The sequence below is a fragment of the Oncorhynchus gorbuscha genome, unplaced genomic scaffold (assembly GCF_021184085.1).
Source record: "Oncorhynchus gorbuscha isolate QuinsamMale2020 ecotype Even-year unplaced genomic scaffold, OgorEven_v1.0 Un_scaffold_4959, whole genome shotgun sequence".
Taxonomy (NCBI): domain Eukaryota; kingdom Metazoa; phylum Chordata; class Actinopteri; order Salmoniformes; family Salmonidae; genus Oncorhynchus; species Oncorhynchus gorbuscha.
This window is the reverse complement of record NW_025748874.1, coordinates 2,046-20,056: the sequence shown is the minus strand read 5'-3', so window position 1 is coordinate 20,056 and position 18,011 is coordinate 2,046. Positions and strand designations below refer to the sequence as shown.

The 18,011-nt window shown below is 48.8% G+C and overlaps 1 protein-coding gene across 1 annotated transcript; it reads right to left on the bottom strand.

Annotated features, from left to right (window-relative positions):
• Window positions 1-267: 267 nt before the first annotated feature.
• Window positions 268-17,653, bottom strand: LOC124028891 (casein kinase I-like). Its single transcript, XM_046340801.1, has 4 exons — window positions 17,389-17,653; window positions 12,513-12,680; window positions 6,668-6,816; window positions 268-678 (listed from the first exon to the last, which is right to left on the bottom strand). The coding sequence occupies exons 1-4, from the start codon at window positions 17,651-17,653 to the stop codon at window positions 268-270; spliced, it is 993 nt and encodes a 330-aa protein (XP_046196757.1).
• Window positions 17,654-18,011: the final 358 nt, after the last annotated feature.

Genomic DNA, 18,011 nt, shown 5'->3' with positions numbered 1-18,011 from the left:
CACGACGCCTACTTAACCCGGAAGCCAGCCGCACCAATGTGTCGGAGGGAAAGACCGTACACCTGACCGTTGTCAGCGGTCAGCCCGCCACAGGAGTCGCTAACGATGGGACAAGGACATCCCTGCCGGCCCTCCACTTTGACATGGTGGTATTGTGTGTAGGCAAATGACAAAAAATATATAAATGTAATCCATTTTCAATATAACACAACAAAATGTGGAAAAAGTCAAGGTGAGTATTGATGCTCATGTAGGGTGTGGTGCCCGTCAGGTGAGTATTGATGCTCTGCCCAGGTGAGTATTGATGCTCATGTAGGGTGTGGTGCCCGTCAGGTGAGTATTGATGCTCTGCCCAGGTGAGTATTGATGCTCATGTAGGGTGTGGTGCCCGTCAGGTGAGTATTGACGCTCATGTAGGGTGTGGTGCCTGTCAGGCTGTTTACCTTTGCCCAGGTGAGTATTGACGCTCATGTAACGTGCAGTGCCCGTCAGGCTCTTGTGCTCCCTGTAAGGGATGTGTTTCTTGGTCTCAGGGTCGATGTACTCTTTGGCCAGGCCGAAGTCGATGATGTGGATGGTGTGCTGCCGCTTGCTGCCGGGCCGGCCAACCAGGAAGTTCTCTGGCTTCACGTCCCGGTAGATCAGACTCCTGGTGTGGACGAACTCCATCCGCGTGATCTGGGGGAGGGAGGCAGGAGAGGGATGAGAGGAAGGAGGAAGACGAGACAGACCGGGTGATAGAGATAAAGTGAGAGATAAGCTTTTTAAAAGAGAAGAAGAATAATATATTACAGCAATTTGTTTATAATAATAATAATAATAATATATGCCATTTAGCAGACGCTTTTATCCAAAGCGACTTACAGTCATGTATGCATACATTCTACGTATGGGTGGTCCCGGGGATCGAACCCACTACCCTGGCGTTACAAGCGCCAAGCGCCATGCTCTACCAACTGAGCTACAGAAGGGCCACTGTTTTACTTTATAAAAGGACTGAATGCTAAGTTAAGGATTCCCAGAACAGATACATCTTCAGTTAGCATGGAGGTGTGAAGTGAGAGGTGTCAAAGCCCTTGAGCCCAACAACAGCAGGAGAGACTCAAAGCCCCCTACAGTAGTCCAGAGGTCAATACAACACAGTACCCTCTGGGTGTAAAAAATGATGAGGCACGAAGAGGACAAAAAGAAAGTGCTTTTGGGAAAATTAACTGACACTTCTTGCTGACTGTTATAAAAATAAGAACAGAAGCAACTTAATCTTCCACACAGACCATCCCCTGACACAGTGTTACATTAACCAGACCATCCCCTGGTACAGTGCTATATTAACCAGACCATCCCCTGGCACAGTGCTATATTAACCAGACCATCCCCTGGCACAGTGCTATATTAACCAGACCATCCCCTGGCACAGTGCTATATTAACCAGACCATCCCCTGGCACAGTGCTATATTAACCAGACCATCCCCTGGCACAGTGCTATATTAACCAGACCATCCCCTGGCACAGTGCTATATTAACCAGACCATCCCCTGGCACAGTGCTATATTAACCAGACCATCCCCTGGCACAGTGCTATATTAACCAGACCATCCCCTGGTACAGTGCTATATTAACCAGACCATCCCTGGCACAGTGCTATATTAACCAGACCATCCCCTGGCACAGTGCTATATTAACCAGACCATCCCCTGGCACAGTGCTATATTAACCAGACCATCCCCTGGCACAGTGCTATATTAACCAGACCATCCCCTGGTACAGTGCTATATTAACCAGACCCGGACAACAACACCCCCCCAACCAGACCCGGACAACAACACCCCCCCAACCAGACCCGGACAACAACACCCCCTCAACCAGACCCGGAAAACAACACCCCTCAACCAGACCCGGACAACAACACCCCTCAACCAGACCCGGACAACAACACCCCCCCCAACCAGACCCGGACAACAACACCCCCCAACCAGACCCAGACAACAACACCCCCAACCAGACCCGGACAACAACACCCCCTCAACCACCCCCTCAACCAGACCCGGACAACAACACCCCCCCCCCCCAACCAGACCCGGACAACAACACCCCCCCAACCAGACCCGGACAACAACACCCCCCCCCCCAACCAGACCCGGACAACAACACCCCTCAACCAGACCCGGACAACAACACACCTCAACCACCCCCTCAACCAGACCCGGACAACAACACCCCTCAACCAGACCCGGACAACAACACCCCCTCAACCAGACCCGGACAACAACACCCCCTCAACCAGACCCGGACAACAACACCCCTCAACCAGACCCGGACAACAACACCCCCTCAACCAGACCCGGACAACAACACCCCCTCAACCAGACCCGGACAACAACACCCCTCAACCAGACCCGGACAACAACACCCCCTCAACCAGACCCGGACAACAACACCCCCTCAACCAGACCCGGACAACAACACCCCCTCAACCAGACCCAGACAACAACACCCCTCAACCAGACCCAGACAACAACACCCCCTCAACCACCCCCTCAACCAGACCCGGACAACAACACCCCTCAACCAGACCCGGACAACAACACCCCCTCAACCAGACCCGGAGAGCCGGAGGTGGAGAGAGACATGTCTGTGGTGAGACAACATCAACTGGAGAAGGAGCAGAACAAAGCAGTAGAGGGTCAGACTGCTAGAGGAGAGGGTCAGACTGCTAGAGGAGAGGGTCAGACTGCTAGAGGAGAGGGTCAGACTGCTAGAGGAGAGGGTCAGACTGCTAGAGGAGAGGGTCAGACTGCTAGAGGAGAGGGTCAGACTGCTAGAGGAGAGGGTCAGACTGCTAGAGGAGAGGGTCAGACTGCTAGAGGAGAGGGTCAGACTGCTAGAGGAGAGGGTGGGGGGTGGACAGGGTGAGGGGGATGGACAGGGTGAGGGGGATGGACAGGGTGAGGGGGATGGAGGAGAGGATCAGACTGCTAGAGGACAGGGTGAGGGGGATGGAGGAGAGGATCAGACTGCTAGAGGACAGGGTGAGGGGGATGGAGGAGAGGATCAGACTGCTAGAGGACAGGGTGAGGGGGGTGGACAGGGTGAGGGGGATGGACAGGGTGAGGGGGATGGAGGAGAGGATCAGACTGCTAGAGGACAGGGTGGAGGGGGTGGACAGGGTGAGGGGGATGGAGGAGAGGATCAGACTGCTAGAGGAGAGGATCAGACTGCTAGAGGACAGGGTCAGACTGCTAGAGGAGAGGATCAGACTGCTAGAGGAGAGGGTGAGGGGGATGGACAGGGTGAGGGGGATGGAGGAGAGGATCAGACTACTAGAGGACAGGGTGAGGGGGATGGAGGAGAGGATCAGACTGCTAGAGGAGAGGGTGAGGGGGATGGACAGGGTGAGGGGGATGGAGGAGATGATCAGACTGCTGGAGGAGAGGGTGGGGGGTGGACAGGGTGAGGGGGGATGGAGGAGAGGATCAGACTGCTAGAGGAGAGGATCAGACTGCTAGAGGACAGGGTCAGACTGCTAGAGGAGAGGATCAGACTGCTAGAGGAGAGGGTGAGGGGATGGACAGGGTGAGGGGGATGGAGGAGAGGATCAGACTGCTAGAGGACAGGGTGAGGGGGATGGAGGAGAGGATCAGACTGCTAGAGGAGAGGGTGAGGGGGATAGACAGGGTGAGGGGGATGGAGGAGCGGATCAGACTGCTAGAGGAGAGGGTGGGGGGGATGGAGAGGGTGAGGGGGGATGGACAGGGTGAGGGGGATGGAGGAGATGATCAGACTGCTGGAGGAGAGGGTGGGGGGGTGGACAGGGTGAGGGGGATGGAGGAGAGGATCAGACTGCTAGAGGACAGGGTGAGGGGGATGGAGGAGAGGATCAGACTGCTAGAGGAGAGGGTGAGGGGGATAGACAGGGTGAGGGGGATGGAGGAGAGGATCAGACTGCTAGAGGAGAGGGTGAGGGGGATGGCCAGGGTGAGGGGGTTGGAGGAGAGGATCAGACTGCTGGAGGAAAGGTTGAGGGGGGTGGCGCGTGACAGAATAACCCACAAGACAGCCGGCCACAGCGTTCTCCAGGGTCCAGCACCAGGGTCAGCCTTCTCCCTCTAGCACCAGGGTCAGCCTTCTCCCTCTAGCACCAGGGTCAGCCTTCTCCCTCTAGCACCAGGGTCAGCCTTCTCCCTCTAGCACCAGGGTCAGCCTTCTCCCTCTAGCACCAGGGTCAGCCTTCTCCCTCTAGCACCAGGGTCAGCCTTCTCCCTCTAGCACCAGGGTCAGCCTTCTCCCTCTAGCACCAGGGTCAGCCTTCTCCCTCTAGCACCAGGGTCAGCCTTCTCCCTCTAGCACCAGGGTCAGCCTTCTCCCTCTAGCACCAGGGTCAGCCTTCTCCCTCTAGCACCAGGGTCAGCCTTCTCCCTCTAGCACCAGGGTCAGCCTTCTCCCTCTAGCACCAGGGTCAGCCTTCTCCCTCTAGCACCAGGGTCAGCCTTCTCCCTCTAGCACCAGGGTCAGCCTTCTCCCTCTAGCACCAGGGTCAGCCTTCTCCCTCTAGCACCAGGGTCAGCCTTCTCCCTCTAGCACCAGGGTCAGCCTTCTCCCTCTAGCACCAGGGTCAGCCTTCTCCCTCTAGCACCAGGGTCAGCCTTCTCCCTCTAGCACCAGGGTCAGCCTTCTCCCTCTAGCACCAGGGTCAGCCTTCTCCCTCTAGCACCAGGGTCAGCCTTCTCCCTCTAGCACCAGGGTCAGCCTTCTCCCTCTAGCACCAGGGTCAGCCTTCTCCCTCTAGCACCAGGGTCAGCCTTCTCCCTCTAGCACCAGGGCCAGCCTTCTCCCTCTAGCACCAGGGTCAGCGCACTCTCAAATGTTGTTTTTTGCCATCATTGTAAGCCTGCCACACACACTATACGATACATTTATTAAACATAAGAATGAGTGAGTTTGTCACAAAACTTTTGGATAGTGGGAAGTGACAAAGAGCTCTTGTAGGACCAGACCACAAAATATAATAATCAATAATTTTGCTCTTTATTTAACCATCTTACATATAAAACCTTACTTGTTCATCAAAATTGTGAATAACTCACCACGGGTTAATGAGAAGGGTGGGCTTGAAAGGACGCACATAACTCTGCAATGTAACTTCTTATGGCTGGGGGCAGTATTGAGTAGCTGGATGAGTAGCTTGGATGCCCAGAGTAAACTGCCTGCTCCTCAGTCCCAGTTGCGAATATATGCATATTATTAGTATAGTTGGATAGAAAACACTCTGAAGTTTCTAAAACTGTTTGAATGATGTCTGTGAGTATAACAGAACTCATATGGCAGGTGAAAACCTGAGAAAAAAATCCAACCAGGAAGTAGGAAATCTGAGGTTGGTCGATTTTCAACTCAGCCCCTATTGAAGATACAGTGGGATAATTGGTCATTTTGCACTTCCTAAGGTTTCCACTAGCTGTCGACCGTCTTTATAAACTTGTTTGAGGCTTCTACTGTGAAGGGGGGCTGAATGAGAGGGGAATGAGTCAGAGGTCTGCCAGCAGCCACGAGCTGGTCACGTGCATTCACATGAGAGGTAGCTCCCGTTCCATTTGCTTTTCTCAAGACAAAGGAATTCTCCGGTTGGAACATTATTGAAGATTTATGTTAAAAACATCCTAAAGATTGATTCTATACTTCGTTTGACATGTTTCTACGGACTGTAACGGAACTTTTTGACATTGTCTGCAACTAGTGAACGCGCTTCGTGAGTTTTGATTTGTTTACCAAACAAAAGTAGCTATTTGGACATAAATGATGGACATTATCGGACAAATCAAACATTTATTGTGGAACTGGATTCTGATGAAGAAAAATGGCTGTGTTTTTCTGTGACTTGGCTCTGACCTAACATAATCGTTTGTGGTGCTTTCGCTGTAAAGCCTATTTGAAATCGGACACGGTGGTGGGTTGACCAACAAGATTACCTTTAAAATGGTATAAGATACTTGTATGTTTGAGAAATTTTAATTATGACATTTCTGTTGTTTTGAATTTGGCACCCTGCACTTTCACTGGCTGTTGTCATATCGATCCCGTTAATGGGATCTCAGCCCTAAGAAGAGAGAGAGAGAGAGAGAGAGAGAAAGAGAGAGAGAGAGAAAGAGAGAGAGAGAGAGAAAGAGAGAAAGAGAGAGAGAGAGGACGAGAGAGAGAGGACGAGAGAGAGAGGACGAAAGAGAGAGAGGACGAGAGAGAGAGGACGAGAGAGAGAGGACGAGAGAGAGAGGACGAGAGAGAGAGAGAGAGAGAGAGAGAGAGAGAGAGAGAGAGAGAGAGAGAGAGAGAGAGAGAGAGAGAGAGAGAGAGAGAGAGAGAGAGAGAGAGAGAGAGAGAGAGAGAGGACGAGAGAGAGAGGACGAGAGAGAGAGGACGAGAGAGAGAGGACGAGAGAGAGGACGAGAGAGAGAGGACGAGAGAGAGAGGACGAGAGAGAGAGGACGAGAGAGAGAGGACGAGAGAGAGAGGACGAGAGAGAGAGGACGAGAGAGAGAGGACGAGAGAGAGAGGACGAGAGAGAGAGGACGAGAGAGAGAGGACGAGAGAGAGAGGACGAGAGAGAGAGGACGAGAGAGTGAGGACGAGAGAGTGAGGACGAGAGAGAGAGAGAGAACGTGAGAGTGTTCCTACCAGCTGAATGGCGATCATGAGGACGGTCTTGAGGGAGAAGGTTCTGTCACACAAATCAAACAGGTCTTCCAGACTGGGTCCCAGCAGCTCCAGAACCATGGCATTATACTTCCCACAGGGCCCGAAGTAGAATACTTGGGGGACGCCCTCTGGAGATGGGGAGAGACACAGACGGTGAGTAAAACTGAACTGATTTAAAGAAAACAAGATGGTCGGGTTAGGTTGTTAAGAAAAAATATTTTGGGGACAAAATAACAACAATTTCTTCAGCAGGTGAAGAACCAGCTAAAATTTAAAAGAATTTAAAAAAAAATTTAGGACCCTGTCTTTCAAAGATAATTCGTAAAAATTCAAATAACTTCACAGATCTTCATTGTAAAGGGTTTAAACACTAGTTCCCCAATGCTTGGTCAATGAACCATAAACAACTAATGAACCGTCGTTAAGACACAGCTTACAGACGGTAGGCAATTAAGGTCACAGTTATGAAAACTTAGGACACTAAAGGGGCCTTTATACCGACTCTGAAAAACACCAAAAGAAAAATGCCCAGGGTCCCTGCTCATCTGCGTAAATGTGCCTTAGGCATGCTGCTAGGAGGCATGAGGACTGCAGATGTGGCTAGGGCAATAAATTGCAATGTCCGTACTGTGAGACGCCGAAGACAGCACTACAGGGAGACGGGACAAACAGCTGATCATCCTCGCAGTGGCAGACCACGTGTAACAACACCTGCACAGGATCAGTATATCTGAACATCACACCTGCGGGACAGGTACAGGCTGGCAACAACAACTGCCTGAGATACACAAGGAACGCACAATCCCTCCATCAGTGCTCAGACTGTCCGCAATAGGCTGAGAGATGCTGGACTGAGGGCTTGTAGGCCTGTTGTAAGGCAGGTCCTCACCAGACATCAACGACAACAATGTTGCCTATGGACACAAACCCACCGTCGCTGGACCAGACAGGACTGTCAAAAAGTGCTCTTCACTGACGAGTCGCGGTTTTGTCTCACCAGGGGTGATGTTCGGATTCGCGTTTAAAGTCGAAGGAATGAGCGTTACACCGAGGCCTGTACTCTGGAGTGGGATCGATTTGGAGGTGGATCTGGAGTGGGATCGATTTGGAGTGGGATCTGGAGTGGGATCGATTTGGAGTGGGATCTGGAGTGGGATCGATTTGGAGTGGGATCTGGAGTGGGATCGATTTGGAGTGGGATCTGGAGTGGGATCGATTTGGAGGTGGGGGGTCTGTCATGGTCTGGGGCGGTGTGTCACAGCATCATCGGACTGAGCTTGTTGTCATGTGCGTTACAGGGAAGACATCCTCCTTCCTCATGTGGTACCCTTCCTGCAGGCTCATCCTGACATGACCCTCCAGCATGACAATGCCACCAGCAATACTGCTCGTTCTGTGCGTGATTTCCTGCAAGACAAGAATGTCAGTGTTCTGCCATGGCCAGCGAAGAGCCCGGATCTCAATCCCATTGAGTACGGCCGCGACCTGTTGGATCGGAGGGTGAGGGATAGGGCCATTCCCCCCCAGAAATGTCCGGGAACTAGCAGGTGCCTTGGTGGAAGAGTGGGGTAACATCTCACAGCAAGAACTGGCAAATCTGGTGTAGTCCATGAGGAGGAGATGCACTGCAGTACGTAATGCAGCTGGTGGCCACACCAGATACTGACTGTTACTTTTGATTTTGACCCCCATTTCTGTTAAGTCACATGTCGGTGGAACTTGTTCAGTTTATGTCTCAGTTGTTGAATCTTATGTTCATACAAATATTTACACATGTTAAGTTTGCTGAAAAACGCAGTTGACAGTGAGAGGACGTTTCGTTTTTTTGCTGAGTTAGGAGTCCGTTCTTACACCAGGTGAAAAGACCTTTATCTGGGACAACATCAGTAACAAGGCAAAGGGACACACACACAAATACATATTTCAAACACCGTTTAGTCACCAGAATGGGTAAGAACTGGACCAACAGTTTCAGTGGAAAGAATGAGGATCTACAACTGTAGCAGTGAAACTAAAATAACCTGGAGCTATACATCAGAAAGATCACATTCAGACTGCAGCTCTAACAGTGAGACCACCTCCAGACTGCAGCTCTAACAGCCAGACCACCTCCAGACTGCAGCTCTAACAGCCAGACAGTCAGACCACCTTCAGACTGCAGCTCTAACAGCCAGTCAGACCGCCTTTAGACTGCAGCTCTAACAGTCAGTCAGACCAGCTTTAGACTGCAGCTCTAACAGCCAGTCAGACCACCTTCAGGCTGCAGCTCTAACAGTCAGTCCACCTTCAGACTGCAGCTCTAACAGCCAGTCAGACCACCTTTAGACTGCAGCTCTAACAGTCAGTCAGACCACCTTCAGACTGCAGCTCTAACAGCCAGTCAGACCACCTTCAGACTGCAGCTCTAACAGTCAGACCACCTTTAGACTGCAGCTCTAACAGTCAGTCAGACCACCTTCAGACTGCAGCTCTAACAGCCAGTCAGACCACCTTCAGACTGCAGCTCTAACAGTCAGTCAGACCAGCTTTAGACTGCAGCTCTAACAGCCAGTCAGACCACCTTCAGGCTGCAGCTCTAACAGTCAGTCCACCTTCAGACTGCAGCTCTAACAGCCAGTCAGACCACCTTCAGACTGCAGCTCTAACAGTCAGACCACCTTCAGACTGCAGCTCTAACAGTCAGTCAGACCACCTTCAGACTGCAGCTCTAACAGTCAGACCACCTTCAGACTGCAGCTCTAACAGTCAGTCAGACCACCTTCAGACTGCAGCTCTAACAGTCAGTCAGACCACCTTCAGACTGCAGCTCTAACAGCCAGTCAGACCACCTTCAGACTGCAGCTCTAACAGCCAGTCAGACCACCTTTAGACTGCAGCTCTAACAGTCAGACCACCTTCAGACTGCAGCTCTAACAGCCAGTCAGACCACCTTTAGACTGCAGCTCTAACAGTCAGACCACCTTCAGACTGCAGCTCTAACAGCCAGTCAGACCACCTTTAGACTGCAGCTCTAACAGCCAGTCAGACCACCTTCAGACTGCAGCTCTAACAGTCAGACCACCTTTAGACTGCAGCTCTAACAGTCAGTCAGTCCACCTTCAGACTGCAGCTCTAACAGCCAGACCACCTTTAGACTGCAGCTCTAACAGTCAGTCAGACCACCTTCAGACTGCAGCTCTAACAGTCAGTCAGACCACGTTCAGACTGCAGCTCTAACAGTCAGTCAGACCACCTTCAGACTGCAGCTCTAACAGTCAGACCACCTTCAGACTGCAGCTCTAACAGTCAGTCAGACCACCTTCAGACTGCAGCTCTAACAGTCAGTCAGACCACCTTCAGACTGCAGCTCTAACAGTCAGTCAGACCACCTTCAGACTGCAGCTCTAACAGTCAGTCAGACCACCTTTAGACTGCAGCTCTAACAGTGAGACCACCTTCAGACTGCAGCTCTAACAGCCAGTCAGACCCCCTTTAGACTGCAGCTCTAACAGTCAGTCAGACCACCTTCAGACTGCAGCTCTAACAGTCAGACCACCTTTAGACTGCAGCTCTAACAGTCAGTCAGACCACCTTCAGACTGCAGCTCTAACAGTCAGTCAGACCACCTTCAGACTGCAGCTCTAACAGTCAGTCAGACCACCTTTAGACTGCAGCTCTAACAGTGAGACCACCTTCAGACTGCAAGTCTAACAGTCAGTCAGACCACCTTCAGACTGCAGCTCTAACAGCCAGTCAGACCACCTCCAGACTGCAGCTCTAACAGCCAGTCAGACCACCTTCAGACTGCAGCTCTAACAGCCAGTCAGACCACCTTCAGACTGCAGCTCTAACAGCCAGTCAGACACCTATTCCTTTTACAATACAGGACTAAAGGGCTGGTGTTCCTGGGCTGATCCAGCCAGCCTGGTTCATTATGATGATAGAAATACAGTCTATATACAGTCTATCCCTGCTGGTGATTCTCTGATCCATCTCTACACAGATGACACCATTTTGTATACTTCTGGCCCTTCTTTGGACACTGTGTTAACTAACCTCCAGACGAGCTTCAATGCCATACAACACTCCTTCCTGCTTTTATATGCTAGTAAAACGAAGTGCTTGCTTTTCAACCGATTGCTGCCCGCAACAGCCCGCCCGACTAGCATCACTACTCTGGATCGTTCTTGACATAGAATATGTGGACAACTACAAATACCTAGGTGTCTGGTTAGAATTTAAACTCTCCTTTCAGACTCACATTAAGTATCTCCAATCCACAATTAAATCTAGAATCGGCTTCCTATTTCGCAACAAAGCATCCTTCACTCATGCTGCCAAACATACCCTCGTAAAACTGACTATCCTGCAGATCCTCGCCGATGTCATTTACAAAATAGCCTCCAACACTCTACTCAACAAACTGGATGCAGTCTATCACAGTGCCATCTTTTTTGTCACCAAAGCCCCATATACTACCCTCCACTGTGACCTGTACGTTCTCGTTGGCTGGTCCTCGCTTCATACTCTTCGCCAAACTCACTGGCTCCAGGTCATCTACAAGTCTTTGCTAGGTAAGCCCGCCTTATCTCAACTCACTGGTCACCATAGCAACACCCACCTGTAGCACGCGCTCCAGCGGGTATATTTCACTGGTCACCCCCAAAGCCAACAAATAGCACACCCAACTACCTCATCCCCATATTGTTATTTATCTTCTTGCTCCTTTGCACCCCAGTTTCTCTACTTGCACATCATCATCTGCACATCTATCACTCCAGTGTTTAATTGGTATATTGTAATTATTTTGCCACAATGGCCTATTTATTGCCTTACCTCCCTGCTCTTACCTCATTTGCACACACAGACTTTACTATTGTGTTATTGACTTTACGGTTGTTTATGTGTAACTCTGTTATTTTTGTTGCACTGCTTTGGTTTATCTTGGTTAGTTGTAAATGATGTCTCAACTGGCCGACCTGGTTAAATACAAAAACATTTAAAGAAGTTCCATCTGTCATGTCAACCCGAGGAAAACAACAAGACCATCTATTGATGTGTCCCAAATCTCACCCAATAAGTCTTGGACTAAAGTAGTGCACTACATAAGGAATAGGGCTCTGGTCTATAGTAGTACCACTATATAGGGAATAGGGCTCTGGTCTATAGTAGTGTACTATATAGGGAATAGGGCTCTGGTCTATAGTAGTGCACTATATAGGGAATAGGGCTCTGGTCTATAGTAGTACCACTATATAGGGAATAGGGCTCTGGTCTATAGTAGTACCACTATATAGGGAATAGGGCTCTGGTCTATAGTAGTGCACTATATAGGGAATAGGGCCTGGTCTATAGTAGTGCACTACATAGGGAATAGGGCTCTGGTCTATAGTAGTGCACTATATAGGGAATAGGGCTCTGATCTATAGTAGTACCACTATATAGGGAATAGGGCTCTGGTCTATAGTAGTACCACTACATAGGGAATAGGGCTCTGGTCTATAGTAGTACCACTATATAGGGAATAGGGCTCTGGTCTATAGTAGTACCACTATATAGGGAATAGGGCTCTGGTCTATAGTAGTACCACTACATAGGGAATAGGGCTCTGGTCTATAGTAGTACCACTATATAGGGAATAGGGCTCTGGTCTATAGTAGTGCACTATATAGGGAATAGGGCTCTGGTCTATAGTAGTGCACTATATAGGGAATAGGGCTCTGGTCTATAGTAGTACCACTATATAGGGAATAGGGCTCTGGTCTATAGTAGTACCACTATATAGGGAATAGTGTCATTTACAATACCATATTCTTACAACCTTCTATTGTCATAACTCACTGACCTGAACTCCCCAGCTGTTTATAGAACCTGTACTCCAGGTGGAGCTGTGGGGCCCGGGACTTGATGGGCTCCTGGAAATGAGAAAAACAACATGAGGGTTTACAGGATAAGTTTAACCACACAGGATGTTCTGAACAGCTAGCAGAGAGGAGACGGGGAGCATCTTTAGGTCAACGTACAGCTAGCAGAGAGGAGACGGGGAGCATCTTTAGATCTACGTACAGCTAGCAGAGAAGAGACAGGGAGCATCTTTAGATCTACGTACAGCTAGCAGAGAGCATCTTTAGGTCTACGTACAGCTAGCAGAGAGGAGACAGGGAGCATCTTTAGGTCTACGTACAGCTAGCAGAGAGGAGACAGGGAGCATCTTTAGGTCTACGTACAGCTAGCAGAGAGCATCTTTAGGTCTACGTACAGCTAGCAGAGAGGAGACAGGGAGCATCTTTAGGTCTACGTACAGCTAGCAGAGAGCATCTTTAGATCTACGTACAGCTAGCAGAGAGGAGACAGGGAGCATCTTTAGGTCTACGTACAGCTAGCAGAGAGCATCTTTAGGTCTACGTACAGCTAGCAGAGAGCATCTTTAGGTCTACGTACAGCTAGCAGAGAGCATCTTTAGGTCTACGTACAGCTAGCAGAGAGCATCTTTAGGTCAACGTACAGCTAGCAGAGAGGAGACGGGGAGCATCTTTAGGTCTACGTACAGCTAGCAGAGAGGAGACGGGGAGCATCTTTAGGTCTACGTACAGCTAGCAGAGAGGAGACAGGGAGGATCTTTAGGTCTACGTAGAGCTAGCAGAGAGGAGACAGGGAGCATCTTTAGGTCTACGTACAGCTAGCAGAGAGCATCTTTAGGTCTACGTACAGCTAGCAGAGAGCATCTTTAAGTCTACGTACAGCTAGCAGAGAGCATCTTTAGGTCTACGTAGAGCTAGCAGGGAGGAGACAGGGAGCATCTTTAGGTCTACGTACAGCTAGCAGAGAGGAGACAGGGAGCATCTTTAGGTCTACGTACAGCTAGCAGAGACTAGGCAGGGAGCATCTTTAGGTCTACGTACAGCTAGCAGAGAGGAGACAGGGAGCATCTTTAGGTCTACGTACAGCTAGCAGAGCGTCGACAGGGAGCATCTTTAGGTCTACGTACAGCTAGCAGAGAGGAGACGGGGAGCATCTTTAGGTCTACGTACAGCTAGCAGAGAGGAGACAGGGAGCATCTTTAGGTCTACGTACAGCTAGCAGAGACTAGGCAGGGAGCATCTTTAGGTCTACGTACAGCTAGCAGAGAGGAGACAGGGAGCATCTTTAGGTCTACGTACAGCTAGCAGAGCGTCGACAGGGAGCATCTTTAGGTCTACGTACAGCTAGCAGAGAGGAGACGGGGAGCATCTTTAGGTCTACGTACAGCTAGCAGGGAGGAGACGGGGAGCATCTTTAGGTCTACGTACAGCTAGCAGAGAGGAGACGGGGAGCATCTTTAGGTCTACGTACAGCTAGCAGAGAGGAGACGGGGAGCATCTTTAGGTCTACGTACAGCTAGCAGAGAGGAGACGGGGAGCATCTTTAGGTCTACGTACAGCTAGCAGAGCGTCGACGGGGAGCATCTTTAGGTCTACGTACAGCTAGCAGAGAGGAGACGGGGAGCATCTTTAGGTCTACGTACAGCTAGCAGGGAGGAGACAGGGAGCATCTTTAGGTCTACGTACAGCTAGCAGAGAGGAGACAGGAAGCATCTTTAGGTCTACGTACATGTAGTAGTATCAGGGGTTGGGCGATTTTACGATGGCATCATCTATCGTCGATGGTGAATCACGATGTCACAAAGGATGGTTTAGCATACCGTAAAACGTCAATTAAACACAGAGTCTCAAATAGCAGAATGCCCCTTTAAATGGCCGGGCAACGACACACATTTCAGCAAACAAACGCCTGTTTTAACCAAATGCTGGGGTCTAAATGAATAGCTTACGAGGTTTAAGGTTTGATTTGTTACATTACTCAGTAATGGCTTGAAAAAAAATATGACAATCATCCATTTTTGTTGCCAGAAAGAAAATTCTATCCATCTGGCTGGATCTCTAAGCTGCCTCTGCCTCTGCCTCTGCCTCTGCCTCTGCCTCTGCCTCTGCCTCTGCCTCTGCCTCTGCCTCTGCCTCTGTGTGTGTGTGTGTGTGTGTGTGTGTGTGTGTGTGTGTGTGTGTGTGTGTGTGTGTGTGTGTGTGTGTGTGTGTGTGTGTGTGTGTGTGTGTGTGTGGTGTGCGTCATGCATGTCTATGGTGTACTATGTATGCGACCTGAGCCACTTTGGTTCTGAAATCACCATCACACACTTATGAATCAAGATTAACTTTACATTTTGTTTGCAGATTTTTTGAGCTCATAATGTATCAATGTTTATAGTTTACAAATTAGCTATGACATAAACAATGAATATATATATATAGCACAACTATGACATAAACAATGAATATATATATATATATATATATAGCACAACTATGACATAAACAATGAATATATATATATATATATATATATATATATATATATATATATATATATATATATATATATATATATATATATATATATATAGGGACTAGTATAGCATACTATATACACAGATATATATATATATATAGCACATTATAGTTTACAAATTAGCTATGACATAAACAATGAATATATATATATATAGGGACTAGTATAGCATACTATATACACAGATATATATATATATATATATATATATAGCACATTATAGTTTACAAATTAGCTATGACATAAACAATGAATATATATATATATATATAGCACAACTATGACATAAACAATGAATATATATATATATATAGCACAACTATGACATAAACAATGAATATATATATATATATATATAGGGACTAGTATAGCATACTATATACACAGATATATATATATATATATAGCACATTATAGTTTACAAATTAGCTATGACATAAACAATGAATATATATATATATATATAGCACAACTATGACATAAACAATGAATATATATATATATAGGGACTAGTATAGCATACTATATACACAGATATATATATATATATAGCACATTATAGTTTACAAATTAGCTATGACATAAACAATGAATATATATATATAGGGACTAGTATAGCATACTATATACACAGATATATATATATATATAGCACATTATAGTTTACAAATTAGCTATGACATAAACAATGAATATATATATATATAGGGACTAGTATAGCATACTATATACACAGATATATATATATATATAGCACATTATAGTTTACAAATTAGCTATGACATAAACAATGAATATATATATATATATAGGGACTAGTATAGCATACTATATACACAGATATATATATATATATATAGCACAACTGTGGATTTCACACCTTTTCAAAGTCAAGGTTTTAACCGCTTGGAAGTTAATGAGCTGCCTTTCTCCTCCCGCCGTGACCATGCAGTACGCCTCGTGAAAGTGCAATGATCAACCCAGTACATCTAAAACAAAACCACAGTATACACTGATTGTTTAAAGCAAAACTATAAAAACTATTGCCAACGGTAAACCTGAACAAGTTACTAAATAAATAAAGCCTAAAGAAAATGAGTATGAAAATAACCTAAATTAGTGCAAATGTCAAGTTAGACAGAATCTTTTATAATAATAATAATATCCCTCAAACTCTTGACCTCTTAGTCAGTTCCAGTGTTGTCACTCTTCCCCTCTAATCGGGGACTGATTTAGACCTGGGACACCAGGTGGGTGATTCCCCTCTAATCTGGGACTGATTTAGACCTGGGACACCAGGTGGGTGATTTAGACCTGGGACACCAGGTAGGTGATTCCCCTCTAATCTGGGACTGATTTAGACCTGGGACACCAGGTGGGTGATTTAGACCTGGGACACCAGGTGGGTGATTCCCCTCTAATCTGGGACTGAATTAAACCTGGGACAACAGATCAACCCCCCTCCTGTCCCTGCCAGCTCCTGTCTCGTACAACAGATCAACCCCCCTCCTGTCTCTCCCAGGTCCTGTCTCGTACAACAGATCAACCTGTCTCTCCCAGGTCCTGTCTCGTACAACAGATCAACATGTCTCTCCCAGGTCCTGTCTCGTACAACAGATCAACCTGTCTCTCCCAGGTCCTGTCTCGTACAACAGATCAACACCCTCCTGCCTCTCCCAGGTCCTGTCTCGTACAACAGATCAACCTGTCTCTCCCAGGTCCTGTCTCGTACAACAGATCAACCCCCTCCTGCCTCTCCCAGGTCCTGTCTCGTACAACAGATCAACATGTCTCTCCCAGGTCCTGTCTCGTACAACAGATCAACCCCCTCCTGCCTCTCCCAGGTCCTGTCTCGTACAACAGATCAACATGTCTATACCAGGTCCTGTCTCGTACAACAGATCAACATGTCTCTCCCAGGTCCTGTCTCGTACAACAGATCAACCCCCCTCCTGTCTCTGCCAGGTCCTGTCTCGTACAACAGATCAACCCCCCTCCTGTCTCTGCCAGGTCCTGTCTCGTACAACAGATCAATCCGAATACCCGAGCAGACAAGGTGAAAGATCTGCCTGTGCGCCCTTGAGCAAGGCACTGAACCCTAATTTGCTCCAGGGGTTCCATACTATAGCTGACCCTGTGAAACAACACACTGCACTTATCTGTAGTGTGACAAAACATGTTTTATAATCAGGTAGAGCAGAAAACCAGCGGTACTCCGGACCTCATGGGGTATTGAGTCAGCTATCCTCCCAACCCACTGACATTTGAGTGTCAGCAGTATAAAACCCCTGCATTAGGCTTCAACCAGCCATATGTGCCCCTTGACCCGCCCGCTTGACCCGCCCCCTTGACCCGCCCCCTTGACCCAACCCCATGACCCGCCCCGGCCACGACTACTTGACCCGCACTGGCCCCGGCCCGCCCCGGCCCCTTGACCTGCCCTGGCCCCGACCGCTTGACCCGCCCTGGCCCCGACTCCTTGACCCGCCCTGGCCCCGACCCCTTGACCTGCCCCGACCCTCCCTGGCCCCGACCTCTTGACCTGCCCCGACCCTCCCTGGCCCCGACCCCTAGACCCGCCCCTGCCCCGAACCCTTGACCCATCCTGGCCCCGACCCCTTGATCTGCCCTGCCCCCGACCCCTTGACCCCCCCTGGCCCGACCCCTTGACCCCCCCCTGGCCCCGACCCCTTGATCTGCCCTGCCCCCGACCCCTTGATCTGCCCTGCCCCGACCCCTAGATCTGCCCTGCCCCGACCCCTAGACCCGCCCTGCCCCGACCCCCCTGGCCCCGACCCTTGATCCGCCCTGCCCCCACTCTCTCATTCACAAACCCATGTTAAGTAATGGGTATTAAGGCCCTGGAAGCTGTAATGCATGCATGTTCTTTTTCATAATGATTATATAACTGTAATCTGTTTGAGGTAAATCCAACCCTCAGATCACACTCATGAGAGAACAG